Here is a 16,886-nt window from a genome sequence, read left to right as displayed (position 1 = left end):
GCCCTGGGCAGGGACACCTTCCACTGCCCCAGGCTGCTCCGAGTCAGCCTGGCCTTGGACACTTTCAGGGATCCAAGGGCAGCCACAGCTGCTCTGGGCACCCTGTGCCAGGGCCTCACCACCCTCCCAGGGAAGAATTTCTTCCTAATCTCTAATGCAGCCCTGCCCTCTGTCAGTGTGAAGCTATTTGTCCTTGTCCTGTCACTTCATGCCCTTATCAAAGTCCCTCTCCAGCTCTCTTGGAGTCCCTTTAGGTTCTGGAATGGGCTCTAAGGTCTCCCTGGAGTTTTCTCTCCTCCAGACTGAACAGACTTATGAAGACAGATAATATTTTAAAAATATCTGTGAAGACACATATTGCTTAAATCCAAAATCAGCTGTTACAATGGCTCAGCCTGGGTGCCATGCAGAATACTCCTGCTTCCAGAAGAGATCATTTCTGGTGGCATTTGACTGCAGCTGTGGGAGGGTTATGATGGAGTAAAGCTCACACAGCACTGTGGGGCTGAGGATGGTGCTTGTAAGACCTTGCAGACTTTGCATCAATGGTCTATTTGCCAAAAAAGTGCCTTTTTGTCAAAAAACTACTTATTATCAGTGCAAAACAGTGTCCTTCCCATGCCCTACAGAGAGAGCATCTAAGGGAATATTCAATCAGGACACTTTTGCCAGAGTTTTAGCTGGCAGCTTGTGACACCCTTCAGCAGTACTTGTGTGTTGGGAAAAGAGAAGTGGTGCTCTGGCAGGCAAGATGCTCTGCAGGAATGCTAACTCAGCAGGGAGAATCACACAGGTTGGCACAGCACAGCTGCTTAGAATGGTTAGAAAAGAATAAATCACACTTATTGCCGATTTCACCTATTTCTCCTCTTTCTGGAGGGCAGGGAATGCAAGGGAACAGCATCCCAGCAGCGAGTCTGGGAAATGCAGCCATGCCACCTTGCTGTCCCCAGCCCTGGGCACTAACAGCCTGGGTGGGACACATCCCCTGTTCAGAGGCCCTCTGGGGTTATGGCAGCAGCAGGAAAGGTGGGTGCCTGGGCCCCAGTGGCTCAGCACCACAACAGAAGCTTTTCCTCTCCCATCTCACTGCCCTGAGTAAGGAGCACTGGGCCTTCAAAAGCACCAAACAGCAGAATAGCCCTTCCCTGCTTTTACACTGGATGTGGGGTGGGCTGGGGGCTTCAACCTGCCTTTCCATCACCTCCCGATGCCCACACTGCGGTTTCTTTTCCCCGGCAGGTAGCAGCGAGGCTGAGCTGAGCGCGGGGAGGGATCCCGTGAGCGCTGGGACCACGAGCGGAACATGAGCGAGAGCAGCCCCTTGCCATGGTGCGCCGCCGATGAGAGCGAGCCGCGCTCCCCGGGCTCGCAGCCGTCCCCGCTGGCCTGCAGCGATGGGGACGAGCCGCCGAGCCAGCCTGCGGAGCCTGCCAGCGGGAGAGCCAGCCCCCGGCACGACGCTCAGCCCTCCCGAGCGGAGGGGGAGCAGCGGGACGAACATCTGGAAGCGGTGACAGAGCCAGGCGAGCGGCTCAGCGAGCAGGGACAAGGCACGGGCGCTGCCAGCGAGGGCGGCCGTGCGGACGGGGCCGTGCTGGCCAACGGCGTGGGCACCGCGCCGGCCGCGGGGCGGGAGCGGCCGCAGCGCGGGGACACACCCGGCCCGAGCAGCCCCGAGCTGGGGGACAGGGGCTCCCCCAGCCCCGAGAGAGCGAGCGGGGCCCTCAGCAAGCAGCGGTGGCACAGCGTGCTGGGATCCTCAGAAGCGCTGAGTGCCGACGAGGCAGAGGAGTTCGGGTAAGGTCGGCTCGGTGCTGGTTCGTGTGTGTTGTTTTCGAGGCTCCTTGGTTCGAGTTACTCGGCTCCGCGTGTAACTCATCAGTTTAAGGGGCTGCAGCTGCTCTCATGGCTGACTGCGGCTTTCCACTCCTGCTTCTCTTCGGGCTTCTCGCATATTTTTTCCCTGTTTGTAACTTTTTACTCTTTTTTTCTCTCTGGACTTCTCACACAGTTTTTTGGGGTTTTTTTTTTCTGGTTTGTTGTTTTTTTTTTTCCCTGTTACAAATGCAGAAAGCTCTGATAAGAGCCAGTGTCTGCTCACAGAGCCACTAAAGTGAAGGTGAAGCTTTTGGGATCTTGAGCGGATCTGGTTGTGCTCACTTTGTGGGGGGGTCCCACTTGCAAGTTGCAGCACTTATGGCAGAGTTACCTGAGGTAACTTAGGGCAAGTACAGCAGCCTGGGGATGCTGCAGAGCCAGGCTTGTCTGGGAGGCTGCTGTGCCCTGGAAGTCCCTGGCAGCTTGGCTAGCTCTGGCAGTCCCTGGGCTAGCAGGTGGCAGCTGTGTGTCTGAAAGTGGGCACGGCACTGAGCTCTGCTCTCCACTGCACCTGTGGCAGGTGTTACCAGCACTTGGGGGACAGGAACAGCAGTGTGAGACAAAAGGTACAAGTGTCATCCAATTCTCAAGTGCCTGTGACGAACCTAAACATGAGTCCCCGAGTCCTCTCTTCTGGCAGCCTGGCTCACAGGAGAGCTCTCCCGGCTGAGGGACACTCACAGTGGTGTGCTGTCCACAGCTGATTTTATGGCTCTGCAGGTTTCTAGACCTCCATGGGATTCTAAGCTGGGGGCTTAGGAAGAAGGACGGGTCACTGGGGTGAGGAGAGGTTCTTCCCATGCAATTCCTGCAGAAGGGGTATGGATGCCTCCCTTTTCCACCAGAAATCAGCCAGGGCTCTGTGTTGTAGCCACCCGGGGTTGATGCCTGCTGTGAATTTTACAGCCCTGCCTGTGCATCCACCCTGGGGCAGGAGAGATGCTGCAAGCAGAAGGAGCCGAAGAAGAGCAGCAGAGGTTGTCTCAGAGGAGTATGGCCTTCTGAAGAGGAGCTGTGAAGGGACAGGGTGGCCTGGGGATCACCTCCTAGCTCTAGCCCTGTGCAGGCTCCGTGCTGAGCTGTGCGTTCCCAGCACTGTCTGGAGCGTGGGCAGCAGAGCTGGGGAGCCACGCAGGGCGTGGGCTGACAGCAGGCATCCCTCCGGCTTTGTTTCTCTGCTGTTCAACAGCCTTCTCTTTAAAAGGCTGGTGGTTTGTTTCACTCAAGAGCACCAGCAATAAGCAGCAGCACTGCTTCAAAAAGCCCAGCTGAAGGTGTTGCAGAGGAAGTGTCCGGGCAGGCTGCTGCCGTCCGGGGACCTCAGGGAGCCTGTCCCCAGGCAGGTCCCAGGAGCCCCTGAGCTATGCAGTCAGGTCTTGGATAGCTGCAAGTCTCTCAGGTTTCAGGGGAATCATATTTGCCTGGTAGGTGGCTCCCTGGCAGAGGCTGCAAGTTCAAGAGAATGGTCAGAGAATGCTGCTGCAATCACTGGAAGCGCAATTATTTTAAGGTACTAGGGCATGAATTGGTAGAAATGTCAGGCTGAGGATTTGGAGATGATGCAACCTGACCGGGGTCTGCATGCAGAGTCCGTGATCTTGTGCTCTAAACATATTCACTTGGATAGCAAATGAGTCTTTTGGGCGGCTGAATGCACAAGGGACAAGTCACACGCTATATTCAAAGCAGAAGGGCAGCTGGAAAACTTCTGGGACACAGCTGAAGTCTGGGAAACCACTTAGAGCCTGCAGATTGGGTTAGCTGACTGCACTGGAGCTCATCAGTGCTTTGACCACCTTTCTTTAGGGTAAATGGCAGGAACGTGTGGCTGGGCCAAGCACAGCGTGGAGCTGCTCTGCCCTGACCGCATGGACTGTCCACTCTCCTGGGTCAGGGTGGGTCAGGAAGAACTGACAGATGGACCAAGGCACCAGGACATTGCTGTCATCCTCTATCACCTCTGAGTTTCCCCATTTTTTTCTTTACTCCCCTTTGGGGAATTGCTGTAATGACCCGTTCTGGGTATAGGAGAACCTGGTCTGATGTTTCACTAATGAGCAGTCAACTGTTTGTTCCTGATGAGAAATCATTTGTCATCGTCTGCATGTTGCTGCTTGTACGATGCATTTTCTCCCTGAATTTTAAAGTACTTTATAAAAAGGTGTTGAGTCTTGCTCTTCCCCCTGGAATGGAAAATTAAAGGGGGAGGTCATCCAAGGTCATCACGCCATGGTAGAGCTGGAGAAGAACCCATTATTGTCCTCCTGAAGGTAGGTTAGTTCCTGCATCTATGCAGGAAATGGTTGGCTAAAAAAAAAATCAGGGAAACAGAGCCAAAGATTGAGTGTTTGTGCTCCAGTTTGCTTTAACTGAATCCCTTTTCCCTCTTTCTGGTTTATCCCATGGCATCTATTGTTTGTCAAAGCCCCATTTTCCTTTCATTGTGGCTGTGTTGACTAGAGGTGTTTCACCTTCTCAGAAGCCCCCAACACTGGCCCTGCTGATCTCAGAGAGGTCACAGCTGTGCAGTCCAACTGCAAGATCCACCAGGGAATGATGCTCTCTACTTTCAGCCCCATGAACTCATGGAAAAAACCCAAATTTTTTAATAGAGAAATCCCCACCTTTTGCTTGTAGACACCCTCAGCACCTGCAGTTTTGGGACTGCGGCTTTTGCCCACACATTTCCTCCCATGGCAACACGTAGCTGTCAAAAAATTCACATTCCATCAAATAAAGTTTCAGAAAAACTTTGCAGAAAGACTGCAGTGCAGAGGCAAGAAAGTCCTGGTTTCCATCATGTCCTTCTCTGGCAGGATCCACACTCCATCAGCACAGCAAACTTGTGATGGCAAGTTGAACATGAGTCAGCAGTGCCCTGCAAGCTGGGAGGGACAACCATGTCCTAGGGGGCATCAGGCCCAGCTTGGCAAGCTGGGCATGGAAGGGGATTGTCCCACTCTGCTCTGGGCTGGGGTGGCCTCACCTCGAGCCCTGGGTCAGTTTTGGGCACCACAAGAAAGATCTAAAGCTGTTAGGAAGTGTCCAAAAGAGGAACATGGGGGTGGTGAAGGGCCATCAGGGGACAAGTACAGGGCTGGAGTATACAAGGTCTGTGGTGTGAGCAGTTAGTAGAAATTATTCTTTACAGTGTATTGAAAGAGCAGGGCTGTCTTCCTTGGGATTATGGCAATGTGGGAGCTGCTAAGTGATAACCAGGAGGTTCTGGCATTGGATCCAGTAGCAGGTGTCATATGCAAAAGTCTTCAGTTCAGAGGTCTGGCTTTTTACTGGAACATGACCAATTAAGGGCTGGCTGGGCCTCTGGGATTGTTCATCACAAAACTGGTTTTTTTCAGCTCTGGAATCTTGTAACAAATTTGAGAATCAGGTAGGTTATACCACAGAAAGATCCCAAGGGCCATTATCACAGCAGCCATTTCTGTCTCTTCTCCTGCCTGCCAGCTCCAAATGGAGCAGGGCAAGATTTGCCTTGACAGTATTTTCTACATTTCTCCTTTTGGTCCAGATTTGCTTCTGGAGATGCCAAGCTGAGCTGCAGTGATGATGACAGGGAGCATTTCCAATTCAAAGATATCAGGGATGGCTTCAGCTCGACCTTTGAGAAGATTGTTGAATCTGACCTTATGAAGGGCACCTACTACAGCAGCCTGGACTCTTTGGACGTGCTGTCCCTCACGGACGAGACAGACAGCTGTGTCAGCTTTGAGGCACCCCTCACCCCCCTGATCCAGCAAAGGGCCAAGGAGAGCCCTGAGCTCCTGGAGCAGAAACTGGCAGCCCAGCAGAGAGAAGCCCTTCACCACATGGCTGCTGATAAGCAGGAGCAGGGGGCAGCCAAGCCAGCAGAGGGGGATTTTGGGAGCCCTCTCAGACACTCAATTACCAGCAGCAGGTCAGAGAATGTGCTCAGCAGGCTGTCCTTGAAGAGTATCCCAAATGGGTTCCACGTGGAAGGCTCAGAGGAAGATGCCACCAAGATCATTAACTCCATCAGGTAAGACAGGGAGTTTCTTGGACAGTGGCTCCTTTTCTTATGAGATCCCAGTCCAGGAGCAAGGCTCAGTGAGCAGGACTGAGTTGGAACTGCTCTTTCACCCCTTGTGCTTCCCCTCATGTGCTGTTGTGGCAGAAAGGCCAAACACCAGCAGGAAAACTTTCGCCTGCACAGCCCTTGGCAGGTTGGGGATGGTCAGGTGCTCTCCCAAATGCCTCTGAAGTGCAGGGAAACCTCTCAAGGTTTCACTTAGGTCAGGGTACCCCTACAGAAGCCTCCCCAAAGGTTCTTCTGCAGGCAATGAGGAGATCAGCAGAGACTTCATCCTCTGGACCAGCTCAGACCCAAACTATCACCCCTGGGAGGCAGCAGCTCATCTGTAGGGCACTTCCCTGCATGAGGAATCCAGGTGATGAGTAACCAGGTCAGGGAGAGCTGGAGCGAGGTCCTGTGTCCAGCTATCAGGCCAGCAGTGAGTCACACTGCTCAAAACTGCTTGAATTGGTGCTGTAAGTGGCCTTGGGCAGGCAGATAAAGGGCTGCATGCCCACCTACATGGTGCCAGGGCAATGTCTGTGGGCACAGCTGGCCACGAGGCCAGCAGGCAGCTGCAGGGGAGCAGCTCCCCAGTAAGAGCTGGTCTGGTGCCAGTCCCATTGACATGATTTCTACAAGTGCAGTTTCCCATCCTCAGCAAATAACCTGAACTGAAAAGCACAGCATCTATCCCTAGGATTTCCATAATGTCCATGGTTTGGAAAGAGCTTGGGATCCCCAGCTGGGAGAGAGGAAGCTTAAAAGGTGTTGAGGTGTCAGAACTCAGGACATCCCTCTGGGTGTCCTGAGTTTCTGGGACCCCTGCCAGGGGGCTCAGAGACCCTGGCACAGAGCCCAGAACACCTGTGGGTTTGATTATGACCCATGGAACAAATTACCAGCTTCATATGAAGATCTGCAAGCCACAGCAGTTTAAGTAGTGTAATAATAAAGTTATCACTGGATGAAAAAAATAGATTTTTGGGATTTCTATAATGGCGGCTTTGGGGGAAAGATGGCAGGATTTGGGTGTGTCTAGCCTTTCTTCTTCTTCTTCTTCTTCTTCTTTCTTCTTTCTTCTTCTTCTTTTCTTCTTCTTTTCTTCTTTTTCTTCTTCTTCTTTCTTCTTCTTCTTCCTTCTTTTTCTTCTTCTTCTTCTTTCTTCTTTTCTTTCTTTCTTTCTTTTTTCTTCTTTTTTCTTCTTTTTTCTTCTTCTTCTTTCTTCTTCTTTCTTTCTTTCTTCTTCTTCTTCTTCTTTCTTCTTCTTTCTTCTTCTTCTTCTTTCTTCTTCTTCTTCTTCTATTGGTTAAGGTAGTAACTCACTGTCTAGTACAGGTGATAGGGATTGGAAAGTAATTCTGGTTTTTCATATTATTTTTTTCAAAACGTGGCATTTTCTGTGGGTTTCACGGAGTCACGCCGCGGTTCCTTGAACATTTCTTGTCTCTGCACAGCGATGCCAGCCTGAAGGACACGCTGTCAGACTCGGACTCAGACATGGGCAGCACGGAGCAGCTGGACCAGGGCAGCACGGACACGCTGGCCAACGGCTGCCGGGCGGACAGCGAGGCTGCCAAGAGGTTGGCCAAGCGCCTCTACAACCTCGAGGGCTTCAAGCGCTGCGACGTGGCCCGACAGCTCGGGAAGAAGTACGTGGGGTCAGCCCTGTCAGGGTGACAGGCACAGGGCTTGGGGGCACTGGCCAGGCTGGGAGGGCAGGAAAAGGCAGGAAAGGCCAAGTCTGGGTGTGGATGGAGCTGGGGCTGCTGGAGATTGTAGGAGCGTCAGGGGGTAGGATGGTCAGGATGGATGGAGATGAGAGATCTCTGCAGCCAGGGCTTGGAACTTGGGGTTTATTGCAAAGGGCCTGGGTGCAGGGGCCCTGCTGGGAGCTGCCAGCCACAGCTCAGAGCAGGACTGAGAGAAGTAAAGAGAGTGGGGAAGAGAGAGAAGGCAAGAGCATGGTAAAGGGGATGAGAAAGTGAAAGAGAGGATGAGAGAGCGAGGTTCCTCTTACAATACAATAAATCTTCTCCTATGTTGAATATTCTATTTCTCACTAACCAATCTAGAACAAGATACAAATCCTATAGCATTTACACACAGCCTATATTAATCATTACATTGCCATACTGTGTTACATTTTAAACCCAAAAACCTCCTCTTTGGGCCCCCTCTGCCAAGCTAGCAGGGTCTGCTCTGACCCTTGGAGCTGTCTTCAAGCAGAGGGTATTGTTTCATAAAAAGGGGATTACCTTCAGCCAGCCACACCATTGATTTCCAGTTGTTCAGTAACTAAGGGATCTCAGAGCTTGCTTTCATTTTAATCTTGCCTATAGTTTCTATATTCTGAAAATCTTTTGCCAGGCAATCATATTTATAAGGCTTTCCTGTTTCATCTTCCCCAACAGAAGATCTTCCCAGTTGAAGCTGGGAGCTCAATGTCCTTAAAATATGAATGCTACAAGCTGCCTGTAGTATTGGGCAGTAAATGTCACAAGCTGCTGCCCACCAGAACCAAGAGCTTCCTGCCTTTGGGAAGAGCCCAGCAAGACTAAAGCAATTCCCAGGCTGAAGGGTTTGGGTGCCAGAGCTGCCTGTGCTCTGGGCTCCCTGCCACTCCCCAGGTTTTTCATGTCCGCACCCCAAAATGTCCTTGCTGCAGAGCCTCCCAACCCAGTGTGCACAAGGGTAGGAAGGGTTGGCTGGAGAGCCAGGGACACACAGGGAGGTCCAAGCTCTTCAGCTGGTAGATTTGCCTGGGTAAGGCAGAAGGGAAATCAAAAAATATTCAAAAGTGGGAGAGGTACAGAGATTTCTAAGAGACAGAGTAACAGTAACGAGTGTAGCAGTAACAGATTATTTTAGGATGCCAGTGGGTGTGAAGGCACCAATCCCCATCATCCTTTGCCTGGATCAGATATAACCTGTGTTGCTGGGATTTTTTTTTTCTTTTGTCCTTGGAATGTCTCCCCCCTGCCCAGATCAGCAGAACACACCTGTCCCTCAGCAAATACCCACACTGTCAGTACAAGGCTTGTGTGTGATTCCCAGTTAGTGCTGGGACAGAAAGAGGCCAGGAATTGTCTCCTAGAGAGGCTCTTTGCATCACCTGGCAGCATCCTCATTCTCCTCCTTTGCTGAGGTTCTTGCAGCAGGTGCATTGCTGGTTGCTCTTGCCTCAGGTGTGTAACATCCTTCTCCTTTCTTTCAAATTTGCCATGACAGCTCACTGAGGGGGGGAAACTTTCAAGCACTGGGTTTCTGAGTCTGTCCCTTTGCTATTTCCTGCAGAGCTCACTCACACCTGCAACCCTCACACCTTGGGAGGATGTTTGGTGACCCACATCTGGGGATTCACACTGCCTTTGAAACAAAATTTTTGTTTTGATCAGCTGGGTTTTGACATCTGAAGCATTTCCTGACATGAGACCTAAATAGAGCTGCAGACTCTTCGTGTATTGGCAGAGCAGAAAGGGAACTAGGGTGAAGATAGGTATTTATAGGTATTAATATAGGTATTAAGTCAGTCTTGCTCACTTAAGACAATGTCAGACCAACCCATAGTGCTGGGAACAGACTAAGTTTAAGTGATGCTTTCAGACCACCTCTATGTAGGAGGGCTGTACAAAAAGTGAAAACTCATTTTATCACTTCTTTTTTCTTTGTGATAATTGGCAATTTTGTACAAAAAAAAAAAAAACCGAGGAGAAAATAAACCAAAGCCAAAACTATTCATCATTGTCAAACAGGCAGAAAAGGCTTGACAAACAAGGACATGCAAGTTGGATATCTCCCCACAGTTTCCATCTGCCTCAGTTCTGTGAAAATAACCTAAAACCCTGAAATTACCATTGGCAGATTTTTGGGCAACTGCACTCTCCATGGAAGACTCTTGTTCCAGCACTGGTCTGTGGCCCTCTCAGCTCCATCAGTGCCCACAGGCAGATCTTGTGCTGGGTGGAGGTTGAACTGTCCCAGGCTGTGAAAGTGGCAGTGCCCAGCACTTCCTTGTAGGGTTTCCCAGAACTGTGCTCACCAAACCCCTGTGGCAGCAGCCCAGGACAGCTGCAGCACTGCTCAGGGATGTGGGGTGTGCCAGGGTCCCAGCCTTGGGCAGCACAACAAGGGCACAAGGCCTGTTTCACCCCCCAGAGATGAGATTTTACTCACACAGGTTTTTATGGCACTGGAGTGCCCCAGGTGATGCCAAAAAGAGAAAAGGCCAGGGCTCCTGGGTCCCCCTGGGATGGCTTGTGACCCAGTCAGAACTCTTGGTGCCTGGCCCCTCCCAGAGCAGGCAGAGGCAGGGAGCATCAGGCTGGGCTGTAAGGTGAGAGGGGGTCTGTGGAGGCTGAAAGGACAGCAGCCAGAGGATGCCAGGCATGTCCCCACAGGAAATGCCTTGCAGGGCCACCAGCCAGAGCATGGCAGGAATGTCCCCATGGGAAATGCCTTGCTCTCCTTGTAGGAATGTCTCTGTCACCATGGTGGAAGTGTCACCCATTCCTGCAGGAAGGGCTGGCACTGGCACAGAGACACAGGAGGATAATTCCTGAGTGAGGAAACCAGAGCAAACACCAAAGTCCATCTTAGGGTGGGACAGGGTCTTGCCCTGGCTCCTGTTGTTACCCCATGGCCTGGGGTGTGTTAACTGGCTCTGGGGCTCAGGGAGAAGAGTCCCATCTATGCCACTGCATCCCTGGAAATGCAGGAATTTGTTGTTTGCAGGGATCTGTCTGCCTTCTGATGTCTTGGGACACTGCCCAGCTCCCTTGGCAGAGCCAGCAGCTCATGGAGCTCTCCTGCTCCAGTCTCCAGCAGCACCCACCTGCCCCAGGAGCAAGGGGCTGTGCTGGGAGGGTGGGATGAGACTCTGTGGGTGAGAGCAGGGACATTTCACTGGGAGGGGGGACACACCCAGCACTGGGAGAGAGCCAGGTGTTGGAGAGCTCAGGATATCCCTGTGGCTCCTCTGGCTGGTTTGGGAGCAGGCTCTGCCTGGCCAGCAGCACAACACAGGGGTGCAGCAGGGCAGGTGTCTCTCAGGTGTCTGGGGCTGGCTGTGGGCACATCAGGGAGGTCTTCCAGCAGCACTCCAGGCCAGGAGCAATTCTCCCTGTGTCTGAGATGGTGTTTGCAGTGTCTCACTGGGATTGGGCTGGCCCAGAGGCAGCATTCTGCTGTTCCTCTTGTGGACAGTGTCTTCTTCCCCTATGAAGGGGCTGACCACTCCCTCTTTAATTACAGTAACGAATTTAGCAAGTTGGTAGCAGAGGAGTATCTCAGCTTCTTTGACTTCACTGGCCTGACCCTTGACAAAGCACTCAGGTGAGCTCTGGGATGGAGAGAGTGGTGGGATTTGGGGGTTTTCTCCAGGCTTCCCAGCCCTGTGTGAGCCATCCACATGACAGGAACAGGGGCTGGGGAGAGATCCAGGCTGTCACTCAATCTTTGGTATCACATTTGGCCCAGGGTGCTGCTTCCAAAAGTGGGTTTCAACAGGAGGGCCCACAGCCTGCTTCCCTAGGGTGGATAGCACTCTCCCAGGAATCCCATCCCATACAGAACCAGAGCAAGTAGGAGCAATTTTTTCCTTGGAATGGGCAACCCATCCTGGTGCCACCACGCCAGAGGTGGATCAGAGCCCAGCTGTCAGCAATTCCCCTGCACAGCTCCATGGATCCCTTTGCACCCCCTCTGCAGGCTCTGGGGCTGGGGGGAGGACAAATGACCCCTCTCCATCTCCCACCTTGGGCAGGACACCATCTCTAAGCATCCCTTTCTCTGTGCAGGACGTTCCTGAAAGCGTTCCCGCTGATGGGAGAGACGCAGGAGCGGGAGCGGGTGCTGATCCACTTCTCCCGGCGCTACTGCCAGTGCAACCCCGAGGAGAGCACCTCTGAAGGTACTGCTGCCTCTGCTCTGCCTCCCTGCCATGCCACAGGGCACCTGGGCACAGAGCTGGAGTGCAGCCACCACCCACAGCCAGGCAGACACAGCCGCAGCTTGTCCCGGCCCCAGGGATCCTGCACTGAGCATTGTCCCTGTCCTGAGCATTGTGGCATTGTGGCATTGTCCCTGCCCTGGGCATTGTGGCATTGTCCCTGCCCTGGGCATTGTGGCATTGTCCCTGCCCTGGGCATTGTCCCTGTCCTGGGCATTGTGGCATTGTCCTGGGCATTGTCCCTGCCCTGGGCATTGTCCCTGCCCTGGTCATTGTGGCATTGTCCCTGCCCTGGGCATTGTCCTTGTCCTGGCATTGTGTCATTGTTCCTGCCCTGGTCATTGTGGCATCGTCCCTGCCCTGGGCATTGTCCCTGTCCTGGGCATTGTGGCATTGTGCCTGTCCTGGGCATTGTCCCTGCCCTGGGAGGGGCTGGGGATGCTGGGTGCTGACAGACCCTCCCCAGGGAGAGCCAGAGCAGTCTCCACGTGCCAGCTGAGAGCACTGAGATGCAAACACATTCTAGCACATGGACTGGTCCTTGAAGGACCTCACAAAAGGGCTAGAGAGCACCAGGGACTGGAATATTACTCTCTTGAAATATTATTTTCACAAGCAGCTGCTTTGGGTTTAGAAGTGGGAAGTTTGGTCCTTTAAAGGAAAACTGCTTTGAAGCCAATTTTATGGTGATTGTTTTAGGAAAAGGTGAAGTCTGAGGGAAAAGAGGATGTTAGGAAAAGGTGAAGTCTGAGGGAAAAGAGGATGTCTTTGGAGCTTTTTGTGTTTGTTTTGGGTTTTTTTTGTTAAATCCTACGCAGCTGAAGGGAGCAGATATTCTTTAAGGTTCCCAGACACAGCAACTGGCCTTGGTTTAGCAGTGGCTGGGCTGCCAAGACAGCAAACACCAGAACTGCATGAGAAGGAGAGTAACCAGCCCCAGCTGTGTGACTGTTTGTGTTTCAGATGGGATTCACACCCTCACCTGTGCCCTGATGCTGCTGAACACAGACCTCCATGGCCATGTAAGTAGCCCCTGGAGGAGCAGCCATCCTTTATTCCTTCCCAGGAAGGAATTCCCAGGGTAGATCTCTGCTCCCTGTGCTGAGTGTCCTGCTGGACAATTGAAATGGGTTGGCAGAGAGTTCTCTGACCTGCTCCAGGTGGAATTTTGGGTACCTGGGCACAGTCCACACCTGAGTGTCACTGCACACTCACGCCAAAGGCACGTGTCCTGCTGACATCAGTGATCCTGCCCAGTGCTGCCTCCTCTCCTGCTGCCCAGCTCAGCCCTGGCCCAGAGCTCTCAGTGAGCTCTTCCCTGTCAGGCCCTGGGGGCTGCTCCTTCTTCTATCTCTCCCCAAAAACTGCAAGCGAGCCAGTGGGTTTACACAGGTCTATATTGATCTTTCCTGCCCAAGACATGAAGTGAGTTCCAGTTGTTCCTTTTCACCAGGATGCAACAAGCAGCCACTGGAGAGTTTCACAGAAAAACAAAATAGAGTGAGCAGAGCTCAGTGCCCAGAGAAGTGGCTGAAAAATGGCAGAAGGTGTGAGAAGATCTCTCAGCACCTTTTAGAGGCTCCCAGTGACCTGTCTGTGCCCACAGTGGGATAGTGGTGGGATCAGTCTCATAGAGCATTCATCCTCCAGCCGAAATGGTTGGAGCCTAGGAATTATTTCCATCAAATCATTTCCTCTAGCACCAAAAGCAGCATTGTGGCAAAAGGCAAACTATGTGACTGCAATCCAAAATAATCTTATTTTGTCTAGTTTTTTAAGAAAAAAAAAATCCAAAATATGTCTCTGGGAAGATAGACATAATTGAAGACAAAAAAACCCAACCTAAACCTCAAAAGCCTCACCATTTCTATTCTTCATTAACAAGCTGGCTCAGAGGCCTGGTAAGCAGAAATGTTCTCATGATATCTAGACACAGAAAAAATAGCTTTCTTTTGGCCAGGTGTGCAAATGCCTGAGCTTTTCTTTGAAAAATCTTCTCTTTATTTTTCTGCATGTGTAACATTAATTTCTTCTTCTCCTTTTCCTCCTTTTTTTTTTTTTTTTTTTTTTTAATTTCCTTCTGCTCCTGGAACCTCTCTTTCTGCTCTTTAACCCTTTGCCAGGTGGTAAGTGCAGTCCTTCTAGTGTTTTGCTTTGAAGCACCGGCATTTGACTTGTTTTGATTGTGTTAAAAACAGTAAGGAGTTTTGTTTGTCTGGAATCCTAAGTGATTGTGCAGTGTTCTTCCCTACTTAGCAAGCCATTAGCAGCTGATACCATCACATGAAATGTTCCTGGTGTAAAGAAACCTCCCTGAACTGTGGTGTACCTGGGAATGTGCGACCTGATCTCCCACCCCTCCTTGTTAGAGATGCTGCCATGACCTTCCACCTCACTCTAGATTTTATTTTCCTTTTTAATGTTGTGTGTGTGTTGCAGTGTTTTACCGTGCATTCCTGGAGTGGGAGATGCCCTTGGTGAGGAGAGGGGGGTGGATGTGTGTCTGTAAGGGGGCAGCTCCTCACAGCATGTCCTGGCATGGTCTAGTTCAGCATTCCAGCAAAGACCTGGCACAGGGCTTTAGAGCAGGAGATTTTGGCCTTAGCACTGTTGATTTTCTACTCGGGTGCACTCAGACCCCGTTTCCAAACCACAAAGAAAACTTTAGAACAAGGCATTCCCTATTCATGGAAGCACCTGGAGCTGGTGATAAAAGCCAGTGGTCACCAACAACATTCCAAGTGCAACAAGCATCCCAAGACTGATGCCTTGGAGTGCCTACCTAAAACAGAGGCCAGACAAACTTAAGAGCATAAAAGCAGGTATTTGTTGAAGGCCTTCAATAGGTTCACCTTGGGCAGTCAAAAGCCTACACCCAGGATGGAAGATGGTCACGAGTTTTTCAGGGAATTTGAAGTTTGGTTCATTTACACCTCTGGGGTTAAATCTCCAATTACATTTTCAGGTAATGAAGTAATTTACTCCAAGTTATCCCCCCCAATTCACTGTTGTTTACATCTCTGGGGCCTGAGACAATCAAGTGTCCCTGAGTTCCAGGCCTAGAGAGGAATTGTTTCATCTCAGTGAAATGGGAGAACAGCAGCTGACAGACCATGGAGTTTTAGAGTTACACACTAAAGCAGTGCAGGATCTGAAAAAGAGAAAAGCTAAATCCTAAGGCATCAAGACTATACATGTAGGATAATCCAAGTGGTTGCAACTTTCTGCCTCATTCTGCTGGTGCTGTTTGAGCTCCAGGAGTTCTCATGGCAAAGAAAGCCCTGCCCTGCTCTCCCTGCCCCAGGAAGACAAAGCTTAGGGCTGTGTCCTTTCCCACTGTCACTGCTGGCCCTCCTGGCCGTGGGAGGAAGGTGACAGACCAACACCTTTGCACCACCAGCACTCATGGGTGCATTTTAGTCCTTTAGGAAAGGCCACCTTCTGGAGAAATAATGGGATTTGATCAAAAAGCAGAGCACCAAACAAAGCCTGAAATGGGATCCTGGGCAGGTCCTAACTCCATTTGTCCATCTCTGTTAATCTTACAAACCCTTAGGTCCTGTCCCTAAGCCAAGCTCAGGGCTCAGTGTCAGCAGCAGTGCTGTGTTTGCAGCACTGGGAGGGCTGGGGAGCTCCGAGGTGTGAGCAGGGTGGCCAGGCTGCCCACAGCAGGTTTGTGTGGCCCAGGGCTCCCTGGCACCCAGGATTTGCAGGCTGGTTCCTTGCAGGGACGTGATTTTGTTCCTGCAGCCTAGAGCTCGTCCAGGACCAGAGCAGTTACTCAGCAATTAGCTGCTTTTCCACAGCGTGGCTGCTGCCCCAGGTGAGCTCAGAGGTCTCTTGCACCAGAGAAAGGGACAGGTCACACAAGGAAAAAGGAAGGCATCCCTTGGGATGAACATGAGCCCCAGACACGCATGTGAGAAACCCCAAAAAGGGACATGGTTTGTGTTATCTCACTGCATCCACTCACTTCCAAAAATGCTTTTTGGGAGTGCATCCAGTGCTGAATCACTCTTTGGGCACAGAGGCCAGTGCTGTGCCTTCTGCTCCCCTGCCTCAGGGCAGGGCTGGGAATAGCAGGCACCTTCTCCCTGCAAAGCATTTCTGTGCCTCAAAGTCTCAGGCAGCCCCTGCCTCACCTCCCAGCTCCCTCCCTTCTGCAGGCTCCTTGCCCTCCTCCCTCTCTCCACCCACACTCTGTGGATCTTTCCTTTATCTTTTCTGTCCAAAATTCACTGCTGGCCAGCAAGCACACAAATCTCTCCTCTCTGCTGCAATCCCTGCATGTCTGCTCCTTTCCTGAGCCTTCTGCAGCCCATGTACCTGCTGAGCCCTGGCTGGCAGCTCTGGCTAATGCAGCTCCCCGAGAGAAAGCCACGAGGGCTGAGCTGTGTTGTACCACACCATGTCCCCAGGCACTGCACATTTGTAACAGTGCTTTACTCCTCTTTTCCTTGGTCTCTCAAGGGAGCCAGCTCATCTGGAGCTGGCACCAGCAGGAGGCATAATTAGGAGTATCAGACAGAGCTGCTCAAAGGCAGTGCCTGGCTGGCTCTGCAGCCCAGTTTGCACACACAGGAGGCAGGGGGTATAGGGGGCACCGTGAGCTGATCCCAAGGCCTCACTTCTTCCTCCTGCTTTCATCTGGGGAGAAGCCCCCAGGTCACCTGCAGTGCACATTTGTGGGCAGAGGTTCTGGTGTCATCTCTGTCAGGAGGTTATTTCCTTGCACACAGGACACATCTCACCCTGCAGGGCATCTCCTGTATCATTTGCTGCAGCTTCATCCCCTGCCAGAGCCACTGAGGCCCTTCCTCTTCCTCACTGAGTCCTGAGCAGGGCTCTGACTCTGCTGTTCTGGGCCATCCTCCCACATCCTCCTGGATGCTCACCCTGCCCATACCTTGATGTGAAGCCCAGCAGTGTCAGGAAGCTGTTGGGACCCTCAGGACCACCAGTGGCAGCTCATGCTGTCCTCCCTGGCTCCACTGCCCTCTCCAA

At 51.9% G+C, this 16,886-nt stretch overlaps 1 protein-coding gene across 1 annotated transcript in view; it reads left to right on the top strand.

The window, feature by feature from the left end:
* Positions 1–1,260: 1,260 nt before the first annotated feature.
* PSD2 (pleckstrin and Sec7 domain containing 2) overlaps positions 1,261–16,886 on the top strand; it is a 34,867-nt gene continuing 19,241 nt past the window's right edge. Inside the window, exons 1-6 of the mRNA XM_018915656.3 lie at positions 1,261–1,800; positions 5,411–5,899; positions 7,390–7,584; positions 11,186–11,266; positions 11,731–11,843; positions 12,846–12,904. Coding sequence (XP_018771201.2) covers positions 1,307–1,800; positions 5,411–5,899; positions 7,390–7,584; positions 11,186–11,266; positions 11,731–11,843; positions 12,846–12,904 — 1,431 coding nt within the window. The 5' untranslated portion in view covers positions 1,261–1,306. The remainder of the gene's footprint in view (positions 1,801–5,410; positions 5,900–7,389; positions 7,585–11,185; positions 11,267–11,730; positions 11,844–12,845; positions 12,905–16,886) is intronic.

The sequence above is a fragment of the Serinus canaria genome, chromosome 13 (genome assembly GCF_022539315.1).
Source record: "Serinus canaria isolate serCan28SL12 chromosome 13, serCan2020, whole genome shotgun sequence".
Taxonomy (NCBI): Eukaryota; Metazoa; Chordata; class Aves; order Passeriformes; family Fringillidae; genus Serinus; species Serinus canaria.
The sequence above is the reverse complement of the archived record's forward strand: the minus strand, read 5'-3'. Positions and strand labels throughout refer to the sequence as shown.